The 25,808-nt window shown below is 58.7% G+C and overlaps 2 protein-coding genes across 8 annotated transcripts in view; one reads left to right on the forward strand and one right to left on the reverse strand.

Annotated features, from left to right (window-relative positions):
• Positions 1-594: 594 nt before the first annotated feature.
• On the forward strand, positions 595-8,395 carry ETNK2 (ethanolamine kinase 2). Of its 3 annotated transcripts, none has more exons than XM_061362935.1 (8): positions 595-865; positions 3,997-4,256; positions 4,547-4,684; positions 5,822-5,964; positions 6,056-6,139; positions 6,279-6,515; positions 7,053-7,126; positions 7,278-8,395. In XM_061362935.1, the coding sequence occupies exons 1-7, from the start codon at positions 650-652 to the stop codon at positions 7,094-7,096; spliced, it is 1,122 nt and encodes a 373-aa protein (XP_061218919.1). In that variant the 5' UTR covers positions 595-649; the 3' UTR covers positions 7,097-7,126; positions 7,278-8,395. The 3 variants fall into 3 exon arrangements, with proteins under 3 accessions (XP_061218919.1, XP_061218918.1, XP_061218920.1); XM_061362934.1 differs by having other exon boundaries at positions 598-865; positions 6,279-6,439; XM_061362936.1 differs by lacking the exon at positions 595-865 and adding an exon at positions 3,351-3,849 and having other exon boundaries at positions 6,279-6,439.
• Positions 8,396-9,909: 1,514 nt separating this feature from the next.
• Positions 9,910-25,808, reverse strand: part of SOX13 (SRY-box transcription factor 13) — a 32,853-nt gene continuing 16,954 nt past the window's right edge. For 2 of the 5 annotated variants that reach the window (XM_061362937.1, XM_061362938.1), the window contains exons 2-14: positions 15,268-15,469; positions 14,514-14,619; positions 14,262-14,348; positions 13,512-13,684; positions 12,991-13,059; positions 12,761-12,875; positions 12,599-12,684; positions 12,357-12,516; positions 12,109-12,218; positions 11,911-12,007; positions 11,691-11,834; positions 10,635-10,851; positions 9,910-10,557 (exon numbers count right to left, since the gene is read on the reverse strand). In XM_061362937.1, the coding sequence (XP_061218921.1) occupies positions 10,296-10,557; positions 10,635-10,851; positions 11,691-11,834; positions 11,911-12,007; positions 12,109-12,218; positions 12,357-12,516; positions 12,599-12,684; positions 12,761-12,875; positions 12,991-13,059; positions 13,512-13,684; positions 14,262-14,348; positions 14,514-14,619; positions 15,268-15,468 (1,827 nt within the window). In that variant the 5' untranslated portion in view covers position 15,469 and the 3' untranslated portion in view covers positions 9,910-10,295. The remainder of the gene's footprint in view (positions 10,558-10,634; positions 10,852-11,690; positions 11,835-11,910; positions 12,008-12,108; positions 12,219-12,356; positions 12,517-12,598; positions 12,685-12,760; positions 12,876-12,990; positions 13,060-13,511; positions 13,685-14,261; positions 14,349-14,513; positions 14,620-15,267; positions 15,470-25,808) is intronic. The other 3 variants (XM_061362942.1, XM_061362941.1, XM_061362940.1) reach the window with 3 other exon arrangements.

Here is a 25,808-nt window from a genome sequence, read left to right on the forward strand (position 1 = left end):
CCTGGCGGGAGTGGGGTCAGCGTGGGGGGGACCGTGCTGCACCCCGAATTAAAGATCTTCCCCCCACCCCAGGCCATTTCTAACTCCCTCGGGGGGGGGGGGGTTCAGCGCTCGGTGGGTCACCAACAGCCTGGTCCAGGGGCTACGCAGCTCTCCGGGAGCGCAGGATGCTCCCAGCGCATCTCTGGTGCAGCATCTCCATCCCTTTCTCCCGGACCCCAAAGGGATGTGGGGCTGTGTGGAGCCCCCCGGGATGGCTCCGGGGATGATGTGGGGGGGGGGAAGTATCCAGGCGGGGGTCCTGGGTGCTGGTTCCAGTGTGAAACCTGGGTGCAGATCGCGGGGTACGTGTCCGGGTGCGGATCCTGGAATGCGGGTTCCCCGGTGCGGGTTTCCCGGCTACAGGATCCCGGTGCGTATCTGCGGGTGCGGATCCCAGTGCGGATCCTGGGGTGCGGATTCCAGGCTGCGGGTTCCCGGTGCGGGTTTGCAGGGAGCAGGATCCCGGTGCGGGAATCCCGGTGCGGGTCCCGCTGACCTCACAATGCGGGCGGGCGCTGCCGCGGGGGGGGCGGGCCGGTGACTCATGGCTTCCCAACGGCGACCGGCTCCTCCCCGCGGCCGCCGGCCCCGCCGCAGCCCCCGGCACATGGGCCGCGGCTCCGGGAGCGGGGAGCTGGGTATGGCCGAGCCGCCCGGCCGCTGCCCCGAGTGCCTGGGACCGGAACGGGGCGGCGGCAACGGGGGGGTTCCGGCCGTGCCCCACCTCGGCATCGCGGTGGATGAGGGCGACGTCGTGCCCGGGGCTCTGCGGCTGGTCCGGGAGCTCAGACCCGGCTGGGAGCCGGGCAGGGTGAAGACCAAGGTAAACCCCACCGCGGGGGGGGGGGGACGGGACAGCGCGGAGAGCCCCGCTCCAGGCTCCCCATCCCGGGGATCATCCCGTGGGGGGTGCAGGGTCCCTCCGAGGGCGTTGTGGGGCTCCCCGGGCGGTGCTATAGGGGGGTACGAGATCCACGTGAGGGTGGGTGTAGGACCCAGCGGGGGGGGCTATAGGAGGTGCCTAGGGGGGTACAACGCCTTGTCCCCCATTCCCAGTTCTCCCCTCCACTCTTGGATGTGCAGAGGTGCGATGCCACCGACCCGCACACCCCCCGGCAGGTTTTGGGGAGCCCCACAGCAGTCACTGAATGCAAGTGTGTCCCCACAGGGGGACATGGGTAGGTGAAGGCTGGGGGGCTGCATCGCTGGTCCCTCCACATTCACCTGCGGGTGCTGCACCCCTACCTGCGCCCAGCGCTGCCCGCAGGAGTAGCTGCTCCAGGGAGCACGTTGTGCTTGGGTTACTTGTTGGCTTGCACCTTTGCCAGGTTATGTGGGCTTGAGCATGCATCCGGATGGGAGCTGGGATCCAGCGCCAGGCTCCTTGCATGGGACAGGGTTTGGCTGTCCAGAGCTGGCAGGGATTGGGAGAGGGGCTTGCAGCTGCCTGAGCTGGGAATCCCTTTCCCCTTCCTCATCTGTGCCCAGCCGTGGGAGCACAAGGCTGGTGGTGCCTGTGCTCTCATCACGCTCTGGCAATGGGAATGTGGAGGTGGGTGCACATAAACACACACACGTGTGTGTGCGTGTCCTCCGGAGTGCCATTAAAAACCCGTTAATAGCCCCGTGTAAATGAATACAAGAGGCTGCAGGAAAACGCACATGAAAGGGCAGATGGCAACGGGCAGGAAGCTGGGAGCTGGAGGTCCTCAGAGCGGAGTTGTAGGGGCAGGAAATCGGGCTCTGTGCAGCCCCGAGCACAGACCTCGGTGGCAATGGTTGCTTGGGAAGGACCCAGCTCTGGTATCCAGGCTGTCTCCGGGCATCAGAGGGGGTCAGTGTTCAACAGCAGCTTGTGTGTGCGTGCGGGGGCTTTTAATTAAAGGGAAAGGGCAAAAAATCCCTTAGGAGCTGGGGGGGATCCCTCCAGTTCGGTTTCCCTTTGCTGCTCTTGTAAGCGCTGTTCGGGAGGGGATTGGAGCAGCGCACTGCTCCTCAGCTGGTTCCTATTAGCGTCCCCTTCACTCTCCTCCTCACCCTGGAGCCATGCCCAGCTCACACCAACTCCTTGCCTGGTGCCGGTGCTCAGCTGCTGGCAGGGGCATGGAAAACCCTCCCGGTGCTTGGGGCAGGGGATGGGAGATGGGGAAGAGGATGCAGTGCAGCTCTGCAGCCCCCACTGCTCCAGGTTGTGCCCGCTTCCCAGGGCTCCTGCTCGTCATCCTTGGAGCCCTGTCCTAGGCAGAAACACCTCCATAGGGATAAAACACAGGCAAATCCATGAGTCAGCCAGGCGTGCTCCCTGGGAAGCACACACTCCTCCATCCCTCATCCAGCAGCAGTGACCTGGAGCCAACCCCCTGTGAGGATTCCAGTGTGACTGCACTGTTTTTAGCCTGCCTTTGGCAACGAGGTGCCCTGCACTCCTGTTCTCCCCTTCCTGCTGCTCCACAGCTGTAGAGGGGAAGGATTTGGGCTGGTGGGAGCAGCCCTGCTCAGAGCTGTCTGTGCTTTGGAGCTTTGGATGCATTAAGGAATAGCACCGGGCATCTCCCAAGAAGGGTGTTCATTCCTTGGAATAAACCAGGCGAGCCCCTGCATGCTGTGTGCAGGGTGCTGGCAAACCACGTGTGAGTCTCCAGAGTGAGTGGCCTGGAATTCAAGGGGGGGGATAAGGCTCAGTAATCCCATTAAACCTGCGGGAAGGGGCTGAGCAGCAAAACAAAGCAGCACAAGGGCTTCGCAGGCAAAGCAGCACCGAGTGTCTTGACGTGGGGCCGTTCACCTGCAGCCTGATGGACACCAGCCTCGGGGTGCATGGATGGGTTGTGACGTCTCCTGCTTGCTGGGTTTCTGGCCTCTGGGGACAGGATAAGGAGAGGACAGAGCCAAGCACGGCACCGTGGTGGGAATAGATTATCTGCCCTGGGAAAAGCAGCTTGAGAAGGTCCAAGGAATGCCTCACCAGCCGAGGGGCATCAGCACCCTTTGGGTGTTCTCATTCCACTGCTTTGAGTTTTGAGTACACCCTATATATAGGCACCCTATAGAGGAAGGAGCGCGAGCTGCCGAGTGGGATGGATAATTTTAGACATCCCACTCCCAAGCAGTGCTGCTGCTGTAGCATGTGCCCTCGCCCCCCTCCTGCTCCACCACATCACACCCGCTCCCAGATGGGATCAAGACAGCACCGTCACGGGGTGCAGCTTGGCCTCAGTGCCACGTGGGAACCGTGTGGGGCTGAGCATCCTGCATGGGGGTGATGGGGCAGGGGTTTCCTGTGGGGCGACAGAGCCTGGAGCCCTCAGTGCACTGGAAGCAGCTGAAATCAGCGGGATGGGGTGCAGGCAGCAGGGGTGGCAGCAGCCCCTGCATGTGCGCGGGCAGGAGGCCAAGCCGGGGTGACGAGAGAACAAAACTCCCTTTCCATCTGTGAGGAGCCATCAGAGCGATGACAGGAGACGTCCCCAGCAGAGACATCCCTGCCTATCAGCGCCCCGGCCCTGCGGGGAGGGTCGGGAGGAGGAGACGGGGATGTGTTTGCTCCGTGGTGTTTGCTGTTGTGGTTTTGTTCCCTTTCATTTGGTGCCAAAAGATTGACGCTGATGTTTTTGGGAGCGATTCCCGGGGCCGCGCGGGTGCCAAGCGTGCTGGATGCACATCTGGCCCGAGCTATTCCTGAGCTCCCAGGTGGAAAACAGCAGGATTTCCTCCCAAAGCACCAGCTTGGTGCAGCTGAAGCCTCGTGGCCCCATGCACAGCCCCAACTCATGCATCAAGACCTTGCAAACTCGTGTCCCTGCTGCTGTGGGTGCAGTTGCTTCATGCTTCCTTTCACCCATTCCCTGTTTCTGCCTTTCTCCATGGGGTCTGCTTGTGGGGAGATTCCCCCCACACCTTGCTGGCACAGCAGGGATGTGCAGGCATCGCCTCTGCCACCCTTCTGCCCCGCAGCTCTTCACCGATGGCATCACCAACAAGCTCGTGGCCTGCTACACGGATGAAGGGATGGTGGACGCGGTGCTGGTCCGTGTCTATGGCAGGAAAACGGAGCTCTTTGTGGACAGGGACACGGAGCTGAGGAACTTCCAGGTGCTGCGTGCCCATGGCTGCGCCCCCGACCTCTACTGCGCCTTCCAGAATGGGCTCTGCTACCAGTTCCTACCGGGAATCGCACTGGGGCCCGACCACGTGCGGGAACCCCGCATCTTCAGGTGGGCAGGGACCCCGTGTCCTCGGGTGTGCGGGGCTGGGATGAGCCATGGGACAGGGGAACTGGTGCTTCTCCACACGGAGGGGCTTGCTCCGTGCTTCCAGCTCTCCCCCTTGCTGTCTTTGTTCCAAGCATCACTGATGTGCTCAAACCCGGGTGTGCTGGGTGATAAAGGAGCCAAAGCACAGCTGGGTTTAACTCCACGTTGGAACTGGATGAGCTTTAAGGTTCCTTCCAACCCAACCATGGTTCTGTGGTGCAGGGCCACCTCTCACCCATGTTTCCCTCCAGGCTGGTGGCGCAGGAGATGGCCCGGGTACACGCCATCCACGCCAATGGGAGCCTCCCCAAGCCCATCCTCTGGCAGAAGCTGCACAAATACCTCACCCTCGTGAAGACGGATCTCAGCCCAAAGGTATCCAACCCCAGGTAAAGGCAGAGGGATCCCAAAGAGCCAGGCTCTGGCTTGGGCATCCGCTGCCCACCCATCCCTAAGTCTTCCAAGCACAGGACCGGGGGGAAGAGCCCCAGGTCCCAGGTAATGGTTTGTGCTGGAAGGGACCTTGAAGCTCATCCAGTTCCAACCCCTGCTACAGGCAGGGACCCCTTCCACTGGAGCAGCTTGCTCCAAGCCCCATCCAACCTGGCCTAGAAAGGGTCATGGATCCAGCCATGCAGCCACATCTGGATCAGGATTACTCCATGAGTTAACTCATGGCCATACCTCAAGAGCTGATGGGATGGAGGTGTCTCCATGCACCCTCCACTGCCCTTCCTGCTGCCGGTTTGGGGGTGACCTGTGCTGTGTTAGAGCAGAGATAGCTCTCATCTGCGTATAAACAGCACCCAGGCAGGATCTGGCTTGAGCCAGAGACCTGCTCTAATAATCAACCTCTAGGAGGGGTTCTGTTCTAGGAAGGGTTTTAAGCCCTCCCTAGAATAAGTTCAAGCTCAAGCCCTTCTTACAGTGGGGATCTGAGCAGTAAGGCTGAGCTGATGGTAGAGATGCTAGAAAACCAGTATAGATTGAAGCAGCCAGTATAGATTAGAGCAAGCAGTTCCCACTTCAGACCAGTTCATCCCATTGCTGGGTGCCTTGGGTTCACACTGGGTGACTGCTGGGGTGTCTGGAAAGGGTTCGGGCAGCCCCAGGAGGTTGTGGAGGTGAATGAACCCGATGGCAAGCGAATAATTAACCTGTCCCCTGAGCAGGACACAGCAGGTATCTTTGCTGCTGCCCTTACCCAAGTCAAGTAGGTGATCATTAACCAGCTCTCTTTCTGGAACTGGAACCTGGGAGAGAGTACGTGCCCTGGCAGAGCACAACGCATTCCCATTGCCTGGGGGTTAGCTGGGTGCTTTGGGAGTTCTGGGGGCTTGGGGCTGGATGTGGATGCTGGGGGGAGAAGGGAAGGGAGCTGCCCTGTGGCATCTCCCTGGGTACCACGCAGCCAAACCTGCCTTCCCCACCAAAAATGGCCTCATGTAGCCTGCTTTGTGTCACTGATGAGGGAAGCAGGGAGGTGCCCGTGAGCAGAAGTGATTCCACCCCATCCCTTTCCCCAGCCTCCAGCAGGATGTGCCCAGCCTGGAGGTGCTGGAACAGGAGCTGGCCTGGATGAAGGGAACTCTCCCCCAGCTGGGGTCCCCCGTTGTGCTTTGCCACAATGACCTCCTCTGCAAGAACATCATCTATGATGGGACACAAGGTTTGTGGCGGTGCTGGAGGGGTCTGTCCTTCACCCACCTCCCCAGGGCCTTCTTCAGCCCCTCTCACATCCCCTGCCTTTGCCTCCACAGGGCATGTTCGCTTCATAGACTACGAATACACCGGCTACAACTACCAGGCTTTCGACATTGGAAACCACTTCAATGAGTTTGCAGGTGGGTTGGGCTCATCTCCGTGGCACTCAAGGTGCCCCATAGGTCGTCCATGGGGAGAACCCAGTGATCTCATTGCTTTGCCCTGGGGAAAGGCTCCCTTCATGCCCCCAGGGCATCACTGATGCTGCTCCCCTCATAGGTGTGAAGGAGGTGGATTACAGCCTCTACCCCAGCAAGGACACCCAGCTCCAGTGGCTGCGCTCCTACCTGCAGGCCTACAAGCAGCTCACCCAGGGAGACCAAGGGGTGTCCGAGGAGGAGCTGGAGGCTCTCTACGTGCAAGTGAACAAGTTTTCTTTGGTGAGTGGTGGAGATGGGAAGGAGCTGGCATCGCTTGAGGGCTGCCCATGGGGTGGGTTCCTCTGCAGCAAGGCTGGTGAGGGTGGAGGTGCAGGAGCCAGCTTGGAGGTTTGGGGGCACAAAGAGCCTGGATGAACCTCAGAGGCACCGAGACCATGGACTGGGTCAAAGATAGCACTGGGTGCCTGCCATCCCACTAACACATGGTGAGGGACTGTGTGTTTCTGATAGCTGTGGCCTTGGGCATCCCTTCAGAGAGGCCAGGCAGAGCCAAGCATGAGGAAGTCCTCTTTGGCTCTATCTGCCCATGGAATTTGCCAATCTTCTGGAAACTTGGGATGTAACACCGGCTGGTTCCCTGGCTGGAGCTGCAGATGCAGAGGCTGGTACCCTGAGCACGCTGTGCAGCTCTTCAGCATCCTTCCTGCTGCATCCCTCTCCCTGGCTTGGACCAGCCTCCGGAGGGTATCAAACCAAACGCATGGGCCATGCCCAATATCCTGTCATCACAGCCATAGGGCTTCTGGGACCTGGCCAGGAGAAGCATGAGCAGCTCATCCCGCAGGCAAGGATGCTCCGTGCCCATTCCTGATCCTTGTTTTGTCTGTTGCAGGCATCCCATTTCCTCTGGGCATGCTGGGGCCTGATCCAGGATAAGTACTCTACCATAGACTTTAACTTCTTAAGGTGAGTCTGCCAGGGCTGGGTGATGGGACATTGACTCACAGTGCAGGTCAATGTTACATGACAGGAGCAAGAGGATCCCAATGGTCCCTCTGTGCTGGAGGGATCCTCTGTGGCCAGGGGCTCCATGGGCATCCCTCTCTCCCCTCGGCAGATATGCAAAGCTAAGGTTTAAACAGTACTTCAAGATGAAGCCGGTGGTCACAGCCCTGCAGGTCTCTAAATAGCACCTCCAGCCTCTGAGACCCTGAGCTATTTTGTCCTTGCTGCATCCACAGCCCTCGCATCCCCCTCGCCCCATTCCCAGCCCAGCCGGGGAGCGAGGGCAGGTCCGGATGGTGGGAAGGGGGAAGAGAGGAGAGCTCAGCCCCACAGCCACCGATGAAAGGAGACCCTGGGCATTGCCGAGACTGGACCATGAGATGCTAAGAGAGGACCACGGCCTCGGAGAGGCCCCTGTCTACGTGAGGAAGCCTTTGCCATCGCCTTAACGTCGAGCCCCGGTGCTTGGCAGGTCCGTGCCTTGCTGGCACCGCTGCTGCTCCGCCTGGCACCTGGTTTGCTCCCTCTGTGCTGCCCCCGAGGGGGGGAAACGGGTCCCCCCCATCTGCTCAGGAGTCCCCAGAGCTGCCCAGTTGCTTTTGCTGCCCAATGCACCCGCTTTGCCTTCACTGCTCCCCTTGTCCCCATTGCCCTGCCTGCTCGGTGCCACTGGGGCTCCCAGCCCCAAAGCAGCCCCTCTGCTGGGTCAAACTGATCCTGTCTCTGAGCGTAGGACCCTTTATCATAGCCCCAGCCATGAGCTACATGGGCTTGGGACCAACCAGTGTGATTTTGCTGGTGGGTGCCTGCACCCTCTGTTGTGCTCTGCTTTTGCTCCCAGACTGCCATCAGCTTCATGGCTTCCCTTGTAGCATCCCAGCTCTGCTTTCCCCATCCTGCCCCTCACACGTGCATCATCCCTGTGGTGCCCATGTGAGGGGCAGGTTGAACAGAGCTCATCCATTCCATGAGCTGGGCACTTCATCCCCTCCCAGTGCCATCATGGGTGAGCCTGGCCTGCTGAGCACTGTCCAGCTCATGACTGTGGTTGTGCATCAGCTGGGGGAGTGGAACTGGACCTCTCTGCCCCTACCTTGGCTGCTCAGCAAGTGGTATGGGGACAAGGAGCCGGTCCCCTCCGTGCAGGCACCCACCTGAGCAAGAACCAGGACTCTTGTTGCATCTGGTGTTTTGTCTTGGTGCAAAATAAAAGCTGCTGGTAGCTGGAAATGGGGCTTGGCCGATGCGTGGGGACTGGTGCAGGAGCAGGGGGAGCATCCCTGGGGGTGCAACTGGACCTTTATAGCTGGAGTGAGCACAGGGGGGGAAGAGGAACCCCAAACTTGCTGCCAGGAGAGACGGGGAGAAGGAGCTGCATGGGGCACATCATGGAAGGATGGATGGATGGATGGATGGATGGATGGATGGATGGATGGATGGATGGATGGATGAATGGATGGATGGAAAGGGCAGGATAAAGAGCTGAGCAACAGCACTAGTGCAAAGCAGGCAGGGAGTCTGTAGGAGAGGGCTGTGCTAGAAGAGGGGCAGGGAAGGGGGGAAACAAGCACCCCCATCTACCTGGCCTGAGAGCTCCCATCCTTGGAACTGCCCAAAAGCCCAGACCCAGCTCTCTGCTCCAAAAAGTCATCTTTATTGTGGCAAGGGGTGGGGAAGACAGTTGTAAACAAGTATGTGAAATATACAGGTTAAGTTACTCGTGGTCTTATTAACAAAATAAAGCTCTATCTATATTTACAATCTTAAAAAAAAAAGGGGAAAAATCAACAGAAGAACAAAAAATACCCAAAGAGAACCAGAGAGAGGAAAAACTGCATCTTCATTGGGCACATCTGCTTCCAGCCCCCTCTGCAGCAGAGAGCATCCCACTCTTGGAGCTGGTACCCTTACCCCAGGGACCCCAGCCCCAGAGCAGCACAGGGATGGGGAATAAATAAAGCACTGCCGAAGGGCAGGAGAGGAGCAAGGTGTTTCCTGGCTGGGTGAGGAGGCAGGATGCTCCCTTGGATGAGCCATATCCCGATGGCAGCCCCATGGGATGTGGGGGAGCAGCACTGGGGCCTGGATGCTGTGGACCCCCACTATGGGGCTGAGGATGTGGGTCTGCTCCAGAGCCCCCACTGCAGGGCTCGTCCCCCTCCTACAGCTCCTTCTGCATCCCAACAAGGGATCCATGCAGTGCAGGGCTGCAGCTGCAGCTGCAGTGCCTGTTCCTTGCTGCTGCCACAGGGCGGTGCAAGGGCTCTGTGCACAACCGGACACTGCGTGGAATGCCGGGCACCGCATGGAACAGCGGATACTGCATGCATGCATGCTGAGCTGCACCCAAACCCCTTTGCCTGCAGCAAAGTGGGGTTTCTGAAGGTATCTTTTAATGGATGCTCTTTTGCTCTCCCTTTTGGGGGTTTTTGCACTGCAGAGCCTGAGACTCACGGAGCTGGGGGCAGGAGGTGCCCAGGGATGGATGGGACACGAACCCCCCACTGCAGCCAGGGAACAGGCACCCGCCTGATGTGCAAAGTGGGCCAGAGCTGTCAGGAGCATAAAGGGCTCCTTGGAGCCCTTGGCTGGTGCTTGGGCCAGGAGGGAGCTAAAAATGGCTCCATGGGAATTTGCTGGCAGGCTCTAAAGACCAAGTGGGAAACACAGCAGGGAGGTGAGAGGGGGCTGAGTGAGCGCGTCCCCATCTCGAGTCCCCATCCTGTGTCCCCATCCCTGTCTCTGCAGAAGACCCCTGGGTGATGCTCTGGAGGTTTCCCCACAATTGGATACCCTCAGGTCCCTCTCAGTGTGATGCTCAGCAGCCGTGGTACTCACATCCCATGTGTCCTCAGCTGCCCATGCCCCTGTTGATGAGCCAGCCCTTCCCAGCTTGGTTGGCACATCCCGGCCATGCAGCACATCACTGCTCATCAACCCCTCCAGGAAGCACCTACCCAAAATGCTGGGTGCCCACCTCTGTAGGACCTATCTGCAGGCAGGCAGCAGCGGCTCCTGTGTTCCTCTGCTCCCAGTGCAGCCCTTCAGCCGAGCCCCATCACATCGGGGGGGATGCTGTGACCTCCTCTTTGGTGGCAACCAGCCCTCCTGCATCCCCCCCCGGCCCCGCTCAGTCCGTCAGCACCACCAGCTCTCCATCACTCTTGTCCTCACCCTCTGAGTCCTCCTCCTCGCTGTAGCGGAACATCTCAGCATCAGGCACCGAGTGCCCGTCCTCCCCTGCATCCCCTTCCTTGAGGCTGCAGGTGTTGACGATGATGGGCATGCTGGGCTCCATGCCGCGGGGCAGGTAGTGCTCCATCAGCTGCATGCCCACCGGCCGCGGGTACAGCACATCCGAGGAGCTGGGGGGCATCTGGCTGCCCTGGGATCTGTGGGATACGGGAATGCAGTCAGTATCCAGGGGGGATGCTCCTCACCCTGCTCCCGCTCGGATGGGATGCGTTACCCGAGCACGTAGCCCTGCCGGGCATCCTGCCTCCGGTTCCTCATCAATGCCTTGTACTCGCCCACCCGCAGCCGCTTGCCCTCCACGATGCAGGTTCGTTTGGGTCGGGGCTTGTACTTGTAGTCGGGGTATTTCTCCAGGTGCTGCCGGCTCAGCCGGGCTTGCTCCTCGTAGTAGGGCTGCTTCTCCTGGTTCGTCATGGACTTCCAGCGGGATCCTGCATGGATGGGAGCAGCGGGGCCACGCTGACACCCTGCCTGCTGCGGTGACACCGGCTCCCGGCCAGCACAGCCAGTGCAGGAGCTAATGCATGCTCACACCATCCCCTGTTCAAATGGCACACGGCTGCCCCATGCCCTGGCCTCTCAACCCATGGCTTTCCATCCTCTCCAAGCTACGATGAGGAGGTGCTGTAGCCACCCCAGTGGTGTGGCTCGCACTGCCTGACCTTTATTGTCACTGTCACCAGGACCCTGGGCAGCACAAAGCACAGCCAGGGTGGGAGAAGGGCGGTGGAGAGATGGGATTCATCCCTTGGGAGCTGCAGCTGGCCCAGTGACCGGTTTCGGGGAGAGGAAGACAAGCTGGATGTGCTTGGAGATCCTCAGCATCCCTGGTGGTGCTCAACAGTCAACAGGACGCATCCCTGAGCATCCTGATGCGATTATGGAGTTGTCCAGGCTTGGAGCAGGGCTTTGGGCTGGGGACCTCCAGAGACATCCCCCCATCACCTAATTCCTCCTGTGAGCCCCTTGCCTGGTGTCCTTCACCCGCTAGCATGGCCCAGCCTCCCCAAGGAGCTCCTGCCCCACAAGCAGGGAGGCCCAGGTAAACTGAGGCACAGCAGCGGGCAAGCCCCTTCCTTGCCCATGGTGCCTGCGGGTCCTCCACCAGCTCCTTGCCCATGCACTCATCCATCCTCAGGTACCCCCCCTGCTCAATGTGCAGCTCCAGCTACTCACATCCATGGACAAGATGCAACGAGCAGCTCACCACCCACGGGGATGAGGATGACAGCCCCGCACTGCCATCCCCAGCGCTCACTCACTCACTCACCCAGGATCTTGCTGATGCTGGAGTTGTGCATGTCTGGGAAGGCCTGCAGGATCTTCCTCCTCTCGTCCTTTGCCCACACCATGAAGGCGTTCATGGGCCGCTTGATGTGGTTGTTGTTCCTGGATTCCGGGAAGTGCCGGGAGCCTGCGAGGGAAACCAGAGGATGCCAGAGGATGGAGCAAGCACCGGGTCACACCGTGGTGCTCCCAGCCGTCCTCACCATCCATCTCACAGCCCAACAGGGCCTCGTCCAGCCGGTGGGCAGGGGTCTCCTCCATCCGCTCCTTCACCGGGGAAGAATCGATCCCAACGTGGTCCTGTGGGAGAGCAGAGTCAGGAACGGGCTCCAAGCCCATGGATGGAGACCTGGGTCTGGTCTGTGGATGGTGAGGTCGGGAAGGGGGACGGTGCCCATCACCTTGCGGTAGGGGTTGCTCAGTGATGCGTCCATGGCTCCGCTGTGCCCATGCAGCAGCTGCCGCGCATCCTGGATGGCTTTGGTGATGGCATCGCCTTCACCCAGGAACCCTGGTGGGACACTGGCACCATCAACAGCAGCATCCAACACCCCCATCCCACCCCCCCCAGGGAGAAGGGATCCCAAGGTCCAATGTCCCTGGGAGGTGGCATGGGACCATCCATCAGTGAAGGCAATGGGGAACCCACCCAGAGGCAGGTTGGAGGGGCTGGTCTGCAGGTCCCTGGTGGCCCCATGGCTCGGTGTGAGGGACTGGCAGCCGCTCATCTTCAAACTGGGCGAGCTGGAGGCACTGGGGAGGTCGGATCCTTTGGGTTTAGCTGTCAGGTTCAGCGGCTGCGAGGTCTCCTGCGGCACAGGGGACAGGGGGGTGATGCACAGCCCCTTGCAGCATCCCAGCCCGGGTGATGGAGGGGGTTTGGGGCTGTACCTGCATCGGGAGGTGGCCCGAGCCGGCGGGTCTCTTCAGTGCAGGAGGAGGGGGGCTGTGCAGTAACTGCACCGGGTAATCCACTGCTGGGGACAGAGCAAGAGGGGTTGTGGGGACAGGGACACCCCGAGGGGCCGGGGCAGGCGTGGGGACCCCACTCACCTGGTTTGCAGGGGATGGGCTGGATGGGGAGCGCCAGCTGGGAGTCGGGAGCGACAGGGAGAGGCTGGTGGCTGGGGGTGAAGGCGGGAATCATGACATAGGGCATGTTGACCTGCTGGAGGGAGAGGGGACGGGAGCAGAGAGCACTGTGGGCCATAGGGGTGCCAGGAGGATGCAGGCACCCTTGCGATGGGAATGGGGACACACAGAGGGGCGCCCCCCGCCTTTACCTGGATCTGCTGCTGCAGGAGGTTGATTTTGTGCTGCTGCTGGATGAGCTGCTGCTGCTGCTTGGCGATCTGGCAGAGGGGAGAGAGCACCCCCATGAGGGCTATGGGGAGGGCCTTGAGCTGCCCCTGAACCCCTTTGATGGGCATAGGGAAGGAAACCAGCTGGGAGGGACAGTGTCATCCCCACCCGGGGTACCCCATCACCTGCCCTTAGCACTGTATGGGCCACCAGAGAGGGGAAAAAGGTGTTCAAAGAGCAGAGAGCAGGAAGAACCCAGTGTGGGTTTATTATGCTAAAGAGTGCAGCTCCCATCTGCTTTGGCACTGGTGCTCCCAGCACCACTGAGTGAGATGGGGAATGTCTGGGACGAGGGTTTCTGGGCAGAGAAGTGATGCTGCCCCCGACACCAAACCCACCACGGCTGCCAGGGGACCCTGTCCTGGTCCTTGCACCCCCAGCCAGCAGATCCCAAAGGGATCCCAAAGGGATGGATGGCTCCCAGGCTGCCATAGGCCCCCACCTGCTCCTGCTGCTGCCGCGCCAGCTCCATCTGCTGCTGCTGCTTCTCGAAGAGCATCGTGGCCATGTTCTTCTGCTCCGAGTGGGCCGTCAGGAGCTGGTCCCGCAGCGTGGAGAGCTGGTTGATCATAACAAGCAACTGCAGCTCCTTCTCTGCCAGGCTCTCCTGGGTTCCTGCAGGAAACCAAGAGCTCAGGGGCTTGGGGAGGGGGAGCAGCACCGTGCTGCTGGGTGATGCTGCAGGTCCTCATCTGCACCAGCATGGAGAAGAGAAGGCTCCTGAAGGGGAGACCGTATAACAGCCTTCCAATACCTAAAGGGGCTGCAGGAAAGCTGGAGAGGGGCTTGGGACAAGGGCCTGTAGGGACAGGACAAGGGGAATGGCTTGAACCTGCCCGAGGGGAGACTGAGCTGAGCTCTTAGGCAGAAGCTCTTCCCTGTGAGGGTGCTGAGGCGCTGGCACAGGGTGCCCAGAGAAGCTGTGGCTGCCCCATCCCTGGCAGTGCTCAAGGCCAGGTTGGACACAGGGGCTTGGAGCAAGCTGCTCCAGTGGAAGGGGTCCCTGCCCATGGAACTGGATGAGCTTTAAGGTCCCTCCAACACAAAGCAGGCAGTGGTTCTATGATCATCACCAGTACTGGGTGCTGGTGGGTGATGCATGGGCAGGGAATGGCTCACGCTTGGGGAGGCACAAAGAGGTGTTCATGAGGGATGCTCACCCCCCAAAACATCAACTTAATGTTGAGCTCACCTTTCACTTCCTTGGACTCAGCAGTGCTCCTGCCCAGCAGCCGCTCCTTCCAGTCACTGGACAGTAACTTCTCAATGGTTGGCATCACTGCCCACGCCGCAGGGACCGGGACCAGCAGAGCAGGGAGAGGACAAGTGAGGCTCTGCACCACGCTATGGGATGGTTCTTCCATCCCACAATAGGCATTTTCCCCATTTTTGGGAACACACCAAGGGGCACAAAGGGGAGAGGCCCCAGAGGAACCTTTCTTACCCTCCTTCAGGTTCCTGTTGAAGTCCAGCTTGTCCTGGCTGCTGACGGCCGGCTCGAAGGCAGAGCGCCTGGGCTCCGGCGCATCGCCAGCGGGCGAGGGGGACTCCTGCCACACACAGTGTTATTGATGGGGATGTCCCTAGGATGTGCTGGGATGCCCCAAGCCCTGCCCAGTGACTGCTGGACCAGGCACATTACCCCCAGCCTGGCTTGAGAGCATCTCTGCTCTTCATGCTGCAAAGACTTGGATAGGGCTTGGAGCAAGCTGCTCCAGTGGAAGGTGTCCCTGAACATGGCAGGGGTTGGAGCTGGAGGAGCTTTAAGCTCCCTTCAACCCAAACCAGGCTGGGATTTTGACTGTTTCCTGAAGGTTCCTACTGTTTTAGGCTGCCCAGCTCGGAGCTCTGATCCCCACACAGAGAGGGCTGAGAACACCCAAAAGCAATGCAAAAGGGAGGCTGAAGGGATGGAGCACGTATGGAGGTGACAGGGATGCCCTGAGAGCATCAACCACAGCCAGAAAGCCCTGGGGGGAGCAGCAGGATTAGGAATAAACCAACCCCCCCCGTGCCAGGAGCCCATTGGGACCATTGATACCCATTGGGACCATTGATACCCATTGGGACCATTGATACCCATTGGGACCATTGATACCCATTGGGACCACTGATACCCATTGTGACTATTGATACCCATTGGGACCATGATGCCCATTGGGAACCCATCCCAGTCTGTGTGTGTGTCACAGACCCACCTGCGGCAGGGCCTGGGGGTCACTGCTGTCCTTCGGTGGGGGTCCTGGTGGGTCACAGGGATGGGGCTCGGTGTTGGGGGCAGCCCCCGGGGGGGTCTCGTGGCCTCCCTCCTTCCTCTCCTCCGTCTTGATGGTGCAGTTCACCATGCTGCCCGCGCCATCGAGCTCCAGCGGCGGGGAAACGGGGCTCCTCATGGACATCCTGCGGGACACAAGGGGCTTCAGCACAGGCACCCCTTTATCCATCCCGTCCCCATAGCGGGTGTCCTGTGCTGATGGTTTTCCAATGGCAATGGACTTGGGGTTTTGCCATGAGCTCTTATTCCTGGCTTCTCTAACTTGGATTTGTAGGGATTTCAGGGGTTCAGATGGCAGAAGCCCCAGGGAAACAGACCTGTCGCACACTGGGCTGTGAAGGGAATGGAGCAACAAACTCCTAACCAAAGTGACCTAGAGATGGGATTTAAGGCAAATCCTGGTCCTGCTGCAGCTTCTCTGGGCAACCGCGCCCTCACCATACATTTCTTCCTTACATCTTCAAGGCCCTTTGGGCACTGGAGCTGCTCTAAGGTCTCCCCTTCAGGAGCCTTCTCTTCTCCAGGCTGCCCCAGCCCAGCTCTCTCAGCCCGGCTCCAGAGCAGAGCTGGGAACATCCCCATGGCCCCCTCAAGCAGGGAGGAATAACGGGAAAAGGAGGCCATTAGGGCAGGGCTTTACCCCCACCACTACCAGGATCCGGCTTGTGGGACCACAGGGGCTGCTGAGGTGGGATGGGGTAAGAGCATCCTCCCCATAACCAGGACCGCTGCGCTCTGCTCCATCCTCCACCTCGCGGGGTCATCGCCCCCCCATCTCCCCAGCCCCAAATGAGTGCTGTGGGGTGGAGGGGCCGAGCCAAGGGGGCAGCAATTACACAACAAACAAAGCCCAGCTCAAGCTGCGAATTAATCAAACTGCTGAAAATAAAACCTTCCTCTCAGGAACTTCAAACAAAAGAAACGAAAACAACAAGGCCGGCTGGGTAATGAAAAGCCAGGGCTGTGAATAGGGGACAAAAGGAAGTGGAACAATGGGGTGTTGGACAAAAGCAATAAAGTAAAGGGAAGTGTGACAGCTCCACAATAGGGCACTGTGCGCGCCAGCCTTTCTGATCTTAGCGGGGCCTTGTTTAATCTCGGTTCCCTTGCCCTGTGCTGAACAAACCAGCGCTCCCCAGCCCCGCAGCTTCCTCCCATCATCATCGGCATCGCCCCGTATCCTGCACCGGCCCTTCCTGCCCTGCATCACCTTGGCCAGGCCGTGGTGGGGTGGCTGAGCCGTGGCCACAAGCCCATCACCTGCCTCAGCCAAGGAGGAAGCTGTGCCCATGGCTCTGTTGGCTCCGAAAGGTGGGGTTTGCCCTGCCCCATTGCCCATGATCTGTGGGCAAACTGAGGCACTGATGCATGGTGCCTGCAGCATCATGCTCTGGGTGCTTTCCTACGTCAGGACCATAAATGCTTCCTCATTCCACTCTTTTTGGGGTTTTAAGGGCAAAAAACCCCTCTCCTCAATGCATCCTGCAGGTCTGCCCTGCAATGGGATGCTGCCCATGTGCCTGTTCCGTGCTGCAGCACAAAGTGATGCCTCCGGTGCCTTCAGTTTGCCAGGCACAAAAGCAGCATCCCACTCCTCCAGCAGGTCACATTCCCATTGTCCTGAACCTCCCGGTGCCACTGGAAGTTTACTCTTAAAATGGGGCTGGTACTTTAATAGGCTGTTTGAAAGGGGCCTCACTGTGGCTTTATCACACGCTCTGCCAAACAAAAAAAGGGAAGAAAAAGGAGAGACCAGCTCCGTTATCTTGTTACAGGGCTGGTGCTGGGGCTCAGGTGCTGAGCTCAGGGGCTGCCTGTGGCAGACAATAGGGATGGAACAATTGCCTGGCACTGGGAGCATAACAGATCTATGCTTTAACGTTCCCCATTTAAGGCAGGGCGGATGGGGAGGCAGGGAACGGTGCTGGGATGGACCAAGGACCAAACCGGACCCATGAGTCCTTGGCGAGGACCTTTTGGGGAGCACAAGAGGGGCTCAACCCCACAAGCACCAAAACCCTAAAGCACCCATGCCCTGTGGGCTCCCTGGGCCTCCAAACCCCATCCCAGCAAGTCCAAGGGCCAGGATTTCTTGGGATGGCGACAGCTTCCCTTTCCCCATGCGTACCCGCGAACGGCACGTCCTGCCATTCTCCGGGTGGCCGTGCCACCCTTCCTGCCTGCCAGCAGATCCTATCTGCCCCTCTGGGCTGCTGCACAGCGCCTTAGAACCCCAGGGAATGGGGGTAAGGGGCTAGCAAAGCCTCCCCCTGCCCGGTACCAGTGTGATGCTGAGACCCCTCCAGGACCCAGAGCCTCTTCCCAATGGATTGGGCAGCACTGGCTTTGTAGAGGGCATCTGCCTGTGTCTGCTGCCTCTGTCTGCCCATGGCTTGGGCAGGGATGAAGCAGGACCAGAGGTTTCTGAAACCCAAGCTCTTTGCAAAGGTATCAGCACAGGAGGCCAGAGAGCCTCAAATACACTGAGCCTCCTGTACTGCGACGTGAGGAAGAGAGTGGGGGCATCAGCACAGCCACCTTCATCAGCCCCATCGTGCAGGAATGGTCTCATACCCTGCCCCGTACCCCAGCACTCCCCCCTTGGGCTGATCCCACCCCAAGGAATAGCAAAGGGCTCCCAGAGAAGGGCACTAAGAGGGGGTGGCTGGGGGAGCCCCAACCTGCCCATCAGGTTGACCAGGGCAGAGAGGAGGTTCTCAGGGCTTTTTCTCCTCAGTCCCAGCAGAAATCTTATCAGTAGATAGACAGATAGATGATAGATAGATAGATAGACAGATAGATGATAGATAGATACACAGGTACACAGACAGGTAGGTAGGTAGGTAGGTAGGTAGATAGGTAGATAGATAGATGCATACATACATAGATATATACATACATATATACATAAATACGTAGATGGGTACGTAGGTAGGTAGATAGATAGATAGATAGAGAATAGATACATAAATACATAGGTAGATAGATGATAGATAGATAGATGATGGATGGATAGATAGATAGATAGATAGATAGATAGATAGATAGATAGATAGATAGATAGATTCAAATCTGCATTACAGCAGACTCTTCCCTTCAGCATCCCAGCGTGGTACCCAGTTATCCCAAGTCAAACCCCCCCATCCCATGGCTGCATCCCGCCACCACGGCCTAGGTGATGAACCCAGAGACACGCAGGGCACAAACCCGAAGGGGAACAACCACGTGAGCAATCAGAGCGATGCCAATGAGCCAGGGCAGTGCAGCACCATCCCCGAGCACACCCCATCCACGTGCAGCGCTCACAGCCCCCGGCACCCCTGAGACAGGGAGGGCAGAGGGGAAAACAAGGCACACACACACACGTTGGCTTCTTCCAAGCAGGGCCCGAGGAATCCCGGCCGGCCACCGGGACAGACAATAGCCCATCTCCTGCCAGACGAGAGGGGCCGCTTTCCTGCCAGACTTGGAATGTCCTTTCCAAGCGTTTCCGCCCGGCGTGCCTTCGCACATAAAAGAATGGATGGCTTCCTCCAGCGTGCCCGGGCAGGGATGGCCAGGGACAGCCGAGGAGAGTGGGAAGTTCACGGGGCTGCCATTCCCTCCCTGGGGACCCAGAGCATCCCGCCACGGTGAGTTATTCATTGGGAAGGTGCAAGCAGGGATGCGGGCTCTGCCACCCGCAGGGATGGATGGGGATCAGCGGCACACTGGCGAAACAGGGCAGAAAGAGTAAAACCAGCTTTAGTGCTGCTGAAAAAGCAGGTTTGAAACCCAGAATGCGCCTGGGTGCTGAACTCACCCAGCCCCACCAATGCTGCCCTATGGGAGAGCTGCAGCTCCACGTGTCCCCCATGGGCAGCAGCACCCGAGGGACACGTGTCACCCCACAGGGCTGTGGCACCCACCCGGGCCCTGCTGCAGCAGCAGCGGAAGCTCTGTGTGATGCTTTCTGCATCCTCGGGCTGCTCTCAGCATCTCACCTGGCAGCGGTGGGAGCGCGGAAAGCCGCAACCTCTGTCTGCAGAGAGGCTGCTGCGAGCTCGGGGTGCCGGAAAAGCTGCAGAAGCAACGCCAAGAAGGGAGATCTTTGGTGGCAAAGGGGGGTCCAGGGACAGGAATGCCCCAGGAGGGTAGGAGAATAGAGCAAGAGGCTGAAACCTGAGCGCTAAGACCCGCCACAGTGCCTGTGTTAGCCGCCAGGCATGTCTTACCCATCAGTACCCATCCCAAAGAGACCCCAACTGCCCCTTCTCCATCGTGGGATCCCATGGGAAAAGCTCTGGTGCCAGTGGGAACTGGGATTTCCCACAAAACAGACTGGTCTTTGTGCGGCCTCCATCCACCATCAGCTCCCTGAAGGCAACTTCTCTCCCCTGAAGGATAACATCCGGAAACACCCCTATGGGGTCAGAGCAAAGCGGCGATGCTACAGTGAGAGCATCAGCATCATGGAAACTCCCAGTGCAGGAAGGAGCAGGGGGTCACCCCTGACATGTGCTACCCGGAGCACCCAGGCCCCCTCTGTTGCCTCCTCAACCCCGTGAGCGATGTCTCCTTCCTCACCCTTGGAAGAGCTCCTGTTGCCGCAGGGCTGCTCTTTGAAGGGAGGGGAGCATCAATTCTCCATCTACTCAGCTGAAAAGCAGCAACACAGGTCTCCTATTACCACACAGCGCTTGGAAGCTTTAACCCTGAAGGGATTACAACCAGCTAGCACAGCATTTACTAATTCTATCCCCCAAAAACCCAACCTGCCTTCCTCATAGGCCTCCGGGCCATAGCCAGGACTGCTAATGAAATGCATATCTGCCTGATGCATGCCAGCAGAGGTTCAGGGGGAAATGGAATCAATCCAGCTCTTCAAAACTTGAGGGGAGAGAGAAAACAACCCCTATTAATCACTAAATTCACTTAAGTGAGCACTTGCAGGATAGGGAGAAAGAGATGAATTCAAATGCTGCGGCAAGGGGAAGAAGAGGCTCTCGGATGCTTGTCCCCATCGCACGGGAGGTCCCAGCTCAGTGCTGGTTGTCCCAGGGCACCAATGGCTCAGTATCACCAAGCAGATGGAGTCCTTCAAGGGCAGCTTTGCCCCCAGAGCCTCATCTCCTGCTTTTCTGTATCTCCTGGAATAATCCCACTTGCACCTCACCCCCTCAGTGCCGTGGGTCAGAGGGACCGGGTGATGGATGCTCCAGGTGGGGATCCCCCCCATGACACCAATGAGACAAGCACAAGACATTGCCTGTGGGCACATGGGATGGGGCCATTTGATGGTTTAACCGGGCCACGTCTCACCCTCTTACTCACAGTTTCCACCTTGCTGCTAACACTGGTTTCTCGGCACCTTGTGCTGGCTTCTCATGAAGTAGTAGAGGGACACTCACTGCTGCTAAGCGCCTTCCTGTCCTACCATAAGGGATTACTCAGCTGCTCCCTATTGCCCCCCAGCAACCCATGGATGCCCCATGGACAAAAACGAGCCAAAGAATGAGATCAAATACCAAGAGGCAGCCGGATCCTTCCCTTCCCGGGTGTAAACTGGCTCAGGTCCTCACAGCCACGACCCAAACACATTTTTCCTTGAGAGGGATGGTTTCAAGAGGGGAAATTAAACTGAATCTCAGGTGGATCTCTCTGGCTGTGAGGTTTATTGGACAGGGAATGAGCTCATCAGGGAAGCAGAGGAAACTCCATCGCGCTGGAATTACTCAAACCCATGCAAAGCACAGAGGAAGAAGGCGCAGGAATGATCCCACGTGATGGCAGGGGACCGCGCTGGTCATCCCCGTTTCCTGGCCTCAAGACCACACAGTCTGCAGGGTGCATTGGGGTTCCTCCTTCCACTCAATGAGGGCATTTTACCCTTGCAGGAGAGTGGGCTTCTTGTCCAGGGAAGGTTTTAAGGTTAAAAGCATCTTTAAGAACAGACCGGGGGGTGCTGGTGGGACAAGGGGGTGCTGGGGAGGGATGCATGGGGCAAAGTGCTGAGAGAAGAAACTCCCCTTCCCTGCGGTTCTAAACAGGGAAAAGCCCAAACTCCAGACCTTAACATCATCAGAGATCCCCCCCACCTTCTTATTGCATCCCTCTCCACTGCCCTTCCTACCTTTCCCTGTGTATAAGCCAGGGAAACACAGAAGCATCACATCAAACTAACGATTGATAGCACAGGCAGGAAGAACTCTGAAGAACGGGGATTTACCCCGAAGAACAGGTATTTACTCTGAAAAACGGGGATTTACCCCGAAAACAGGTATTTACTCTGAAAAACAGGTATTTACCCTCAAGAGCCCAGATTTACCCTTTCTCCCCTTTTTTCCCACGTCAGAAATAACTCTTAAAACAAGTTTCCTTTGGCTGCAAAACAAGGCAGCAAATCCTGCCCGCCTCGTGGGTCCCTTTACAGCGGGGTGGCTGGATGAGGCCAGCACCCCCAAGTGGGGTGGTGGGTGCTTGGGGGAGCTCCCTGGCACCCAGTGTTGCTCCTTGGGGCTGCTCCCAACCCCCTTCCCATCACCCCAGCTCATTCCATCTCCCCGCTCCCCAGTTTCACCCATCCACACCAAACCATCCGCGATGGGGAAGGAGTTGGAGAAGATCCACAAACCCAAAGGGAATGAAGAGGGATCCGGGAGGCAAAGGATGGGGCCAACTCACCCTGGGAATGGAACGCCGCTGTTAGCACCTCGTCTCCTTCCTTTCCTTGGCAGTTTCTGCCCTCCCCGCACCCGAAGCAGCCCCGGGGCTTATCGGGGCCGATCTCGGTGTCGTTTTTGGTGTGATTTCCCTCACTCAGCGTTTCCAGGCAGAGCCCGGGGCACGTTTGACTCGGCTGCTCGGTAAACAACGCTTCCCTATGGCCTGAGGAGGGGCGAACCCCGCCGACCTCGTTCCTCCCCTCCTTCGAAGGGAAAGAAGCCTTTCCCCATGCACCACGCTAAGGAGGACCCACGGGTGAGCTCTGTGCCGTGCAGGACCCTAGATGCTATTTGGGTCCATTCCATGGTACCCTACAGCATCAGCGGCATCCATCACCCCCGACCCCTGCTGAGCTTCTCGGTGCATTTTACACCTTCTGGTATTTTCCCAGCTGCCCCAAGCTTTGGGAATGGTCGCATTATCCCATCTTGGTTGCACTTGTGTTTCTCTAAGTGAGCCAGGCACCAAAAGGATGCTTGCAGCCAGCCCCGGTGTCTCTCACATGGCAAATAAGCCCACGGGAGCAGCCACAAACCATGGGACACAGTGCCCAGAACCATTTGGGATCCCTCTGGATGAGATCCTGCAACAAACAGATCCTTATGCCTGAACTGCCCCATTGATGCTCTTAAAGGTCTCTTCCAACCGAGGTGGCTCTATGATTGACTCTATGCCTGGACACGGGGGGACAAAGGAGCCACTTCGTCCTCCCCAGCTGCTGCCCACATTCAGTGAGGAGGCTCCAGCTGCTGGGGCCATTTGACGTTTCAGCAACAGCTTTTTCTGCTGGTGCAATGGGAGCTGCCCCACGAGGCGCCGGGGCCATCCTCACCCTCCCCTCTGGAAGCAAAGGCAGCCTGAAGGCTGGGTCTGAAGGATCTGCCCCACAGCATCACATCCTCACACTGACAGCAGCCCTGGCTCTGCTCCCGCTGTGCTGCAGCTCCAAAGAGTCGTGGCTGGATGAGTCTGGATGAAGACCCCCAAGGAAAACACTTTGGGGCTCATTTCTCCCCTTCATTAGTGCGAGCTGTGGTCGCTGTGCTGGGGTTACCCATGGTTTAAAGCATGGATTCAGGCTCGGGAGGCAGCTCATCCCCACAGTGCTCTGTGCCCCGAGCTGAGCATCCTGCAGCAGCAATGGGGCTCACAGCCGGCATCAGTGGTCCCAAGGGATGCAGCCGCAGTGACCCTCCAAACCTCGACCATCCTGCAGGGCTGGGTTCACACCTCATCCCTCCTCTCCCCTCTCATGAAGCCCATGGAACCCTGGTTGTGCAGCCAGGCTCCTCTCCTCTATGGGAGCAGAGACTGGGAACGAGCTTCTCATGCTCCACCAGCATCACTTTCATCGCACAACAAGAACACAGCAAGAAGCTGCAGCCCTCCCCGTCAGCACCGGGGTATCCAACTGCCCCACGAGTGCACAAGGGGCTCTTTGTGCCCGATGGCACCTGTGTCCTGTCTCCCCCCTTCCCTGTTGTATCCCATGAATCCCGTTTTCCCCCGGGGTTCCCAAGCTTGGGGCTTTGGCAGCTCCTGCCTCCACGTGCTGTGTCCCAGCGCGCTCCCGTATGGCTTAGCGGAGCTGCGGGCTGGAACAGTTGCTCTGCACAGGCAGAGGCACAGGCAGGAACATGCTCACCATGGTGCTGTGGGCAGCATGGGGAGGACAAAGGGGATCAGAGGTGTTTGATGCCACCCTGAAGACCCAAATCACAACCTCAGAGAGGCAAACTCTGCCCACGCTGCAGGTACGGACGGGCTCTGCAGCCCTGGGGAGCAGCCCCCCATTAACCCAGCAGCTCCTGAAACAACAAAAAGCAGCAGGAAAGGTCCCAAAGAGCCGCTTGTTGGGAACTGAGCTCCCCACGGGCGGCAGCACCCACACAGGGTCACGCAGCACAGGCTGTCCCTGCCCATACCCACTCGTGTGCAAGCCTCTGCCCCAGGGGACCCGCTTTCCGGCTGGGCGTGCAAGGTAGAACAATAGGGCCGAGCCCTCTATTGTTCCAGACAAAAGATAAGCCGGGCTTTGGCATTCCCTACGCCCTCGTGGGCAGCAGCAGGCAGGCAGGGCTGGCAGCCAGGGCCAGGGCACAGCCTTTCCTACACCCACATCAGCTCACTTCTAGGAGGTGAAACAGAGGGGATGGTGCTGGAGGGGGAGCTCACACGCACACACCCCCCCATCCTGCCCTGCAGCTTTGTCCTGTGGTCCCATTTTGGCCCCAGTGTCCCCATGTCCCCAGTGTCAGGACACCAGTGTGCCTGCCCAAGCCTCTCCACAGTCCTGTTGTCTCTGCATGCAGAGATGCTTCTCCTCTCTGCATCCCGCAGGGATACAGGGGGACATGCCACAGGATGGTGGAAGGAGGGATATGGGTTGCTCATCACTGGAGCAGCCATGCTCTGCCACCCAGCACATCACCAGCCTGCAAACCAGCAGCAAACCGGTAGCACCACCCAGGCAGAGCTAGAGAGGAAGACTATGGGCCACGATGAGGGCTGCTCACTGCAAACCCACATCCATCCAGGCACCCAAGAGCTGTGCTGGGTGGTGTTAGTGCAATGGGTGCTGAGTACAGCACACGGCCACACTGAACGCAACGGGTTCACTTTGGTGTCCAAACAGTTTCTGCTTCTGGCTCTCACCCGGCAGCAGTGGAAGGTGCAGCCCCAGCACCGTGGTGGCAGCAGAAGCTGCTGCAGTGATGGCGATGCCATCGGGTACCTGCTTCTCCACATCTCATAATAGCCCCATTTTACAAGTGACAGGGCAAGGGGAATGGCTTGAATCTGCCCGAGGGGAGACTGAGCTGAGCTCTTAGGCAGAAGCTCTTCCCTGTGAGGGTGCTGAGGCGCTGGCACAGGGTGCCCAGAGAAGCTGTGGCTGCCCCATCCCTGGCAGTGTTCAAGGCCAGGTTGGACACAGGGGCTTGGAGCAAGCTGCTCCAGTGGAAGGGGTCCCTGCCCGTGGCAGGGATTGGAGCTAGAGGAGCTTTAAGGTCCCTTCAAACCAAACCAGGCTGGGATTCTCTGATTCATTTTAACAGGCAAAGAGGTTCAAATGCCCCCTCCAGGCTCGCTGCTGCCCCACTTGCTTTTCATTTGCTTTATACCCTCATCCTCTCTCCTCCTTAACAAACAATGAACTGCTCCAAGCTGCTCCACCGAGCACAATTGGACCTGGGCCCATGGGTGCTCACAGGGGTCTTCAGGAGGCTTTAATGACGAGCCATGTTATCTCCTTCCTCTGGGATAAGCCACCAGGAGCCATCAGACCACATCTTCCGTAATGGTCACATGCCTGGAGCAGGCCTGGGTGCTAATGGAGCATTAAATGATGGAGAGGCAGAATTCCAGCTCTCTCTCAGCCATCGCCCAATTTGCATTCCTCTGCTGCAGGGCTGCAATGGCAGGGAAGGGAGCTTTCCTCCGGTACCACGTTCATGTGGGTAGCTTTCCCTTTGGAAAACACCACATTGGAGCTAACAGCAACTGCAGAGACATTTGGGGTGCATGGGGGGCAACGGGGATGAGGCTTTTTCAGCAGCTCCTTCCCTCCCAACAAGCTCCAGTGCACTTGTACAGATGCTTTGTAGAGGCAGATTGAGGCTCTGCATCCCCTGCTCTGATGCTGTACTGACCCATGCACACAGTTGGGGTGCTCCACACAATGAGACAGCGTCCTGCACGGTCCCTGCACCGAGCTGGGCAGACCAAGGCCCCTTGTTTAGGGCTGGAGTGGTTCCAGCT

Source organism: Neopsephotus bourkii, unplaced genomic scaffold, assembly GCF_033783945.1.
Source record: "Neopsephotus bourkii isolate Nb327-2 ecotype Australia unplaced genomic scaffold, CSIRO-AGI_Nbou_v1 NB_1139, whole genome shotgun sequence".
Lineage (NCBI taxonomy): Eukaryota > Metazoa > Chordata > Aves > Psittaciformes > Psittacidae > Neopsephotus > Neopsephotus bourkii.

Excerpts from the sequence above, each read along its gene's own strand:
- ETNK2 (XM_061362934.1), top strand. The coding sequence starts at position 650 with ATGGGCCGCGGCTCCGGGAGCGGGGAGCTGGGTATGGCCGAGCCGCCC. Across the intron at positions 866-3,996 it reads CGGGCAGGGTGAAGACCAAG|CTCTTCACCGATGGCATCAC; the intron begins GTAAACCCCACC and ends TCTGCCCCGCAG. Across the intron at positions 6,140-6,278 it reads CCACTTCAATGAGTTTGCAG|GTGTGAAGGAGGTGGATTAC; the intron begins GTGGGTTGGGCT and ends CTCCCCTCATAG.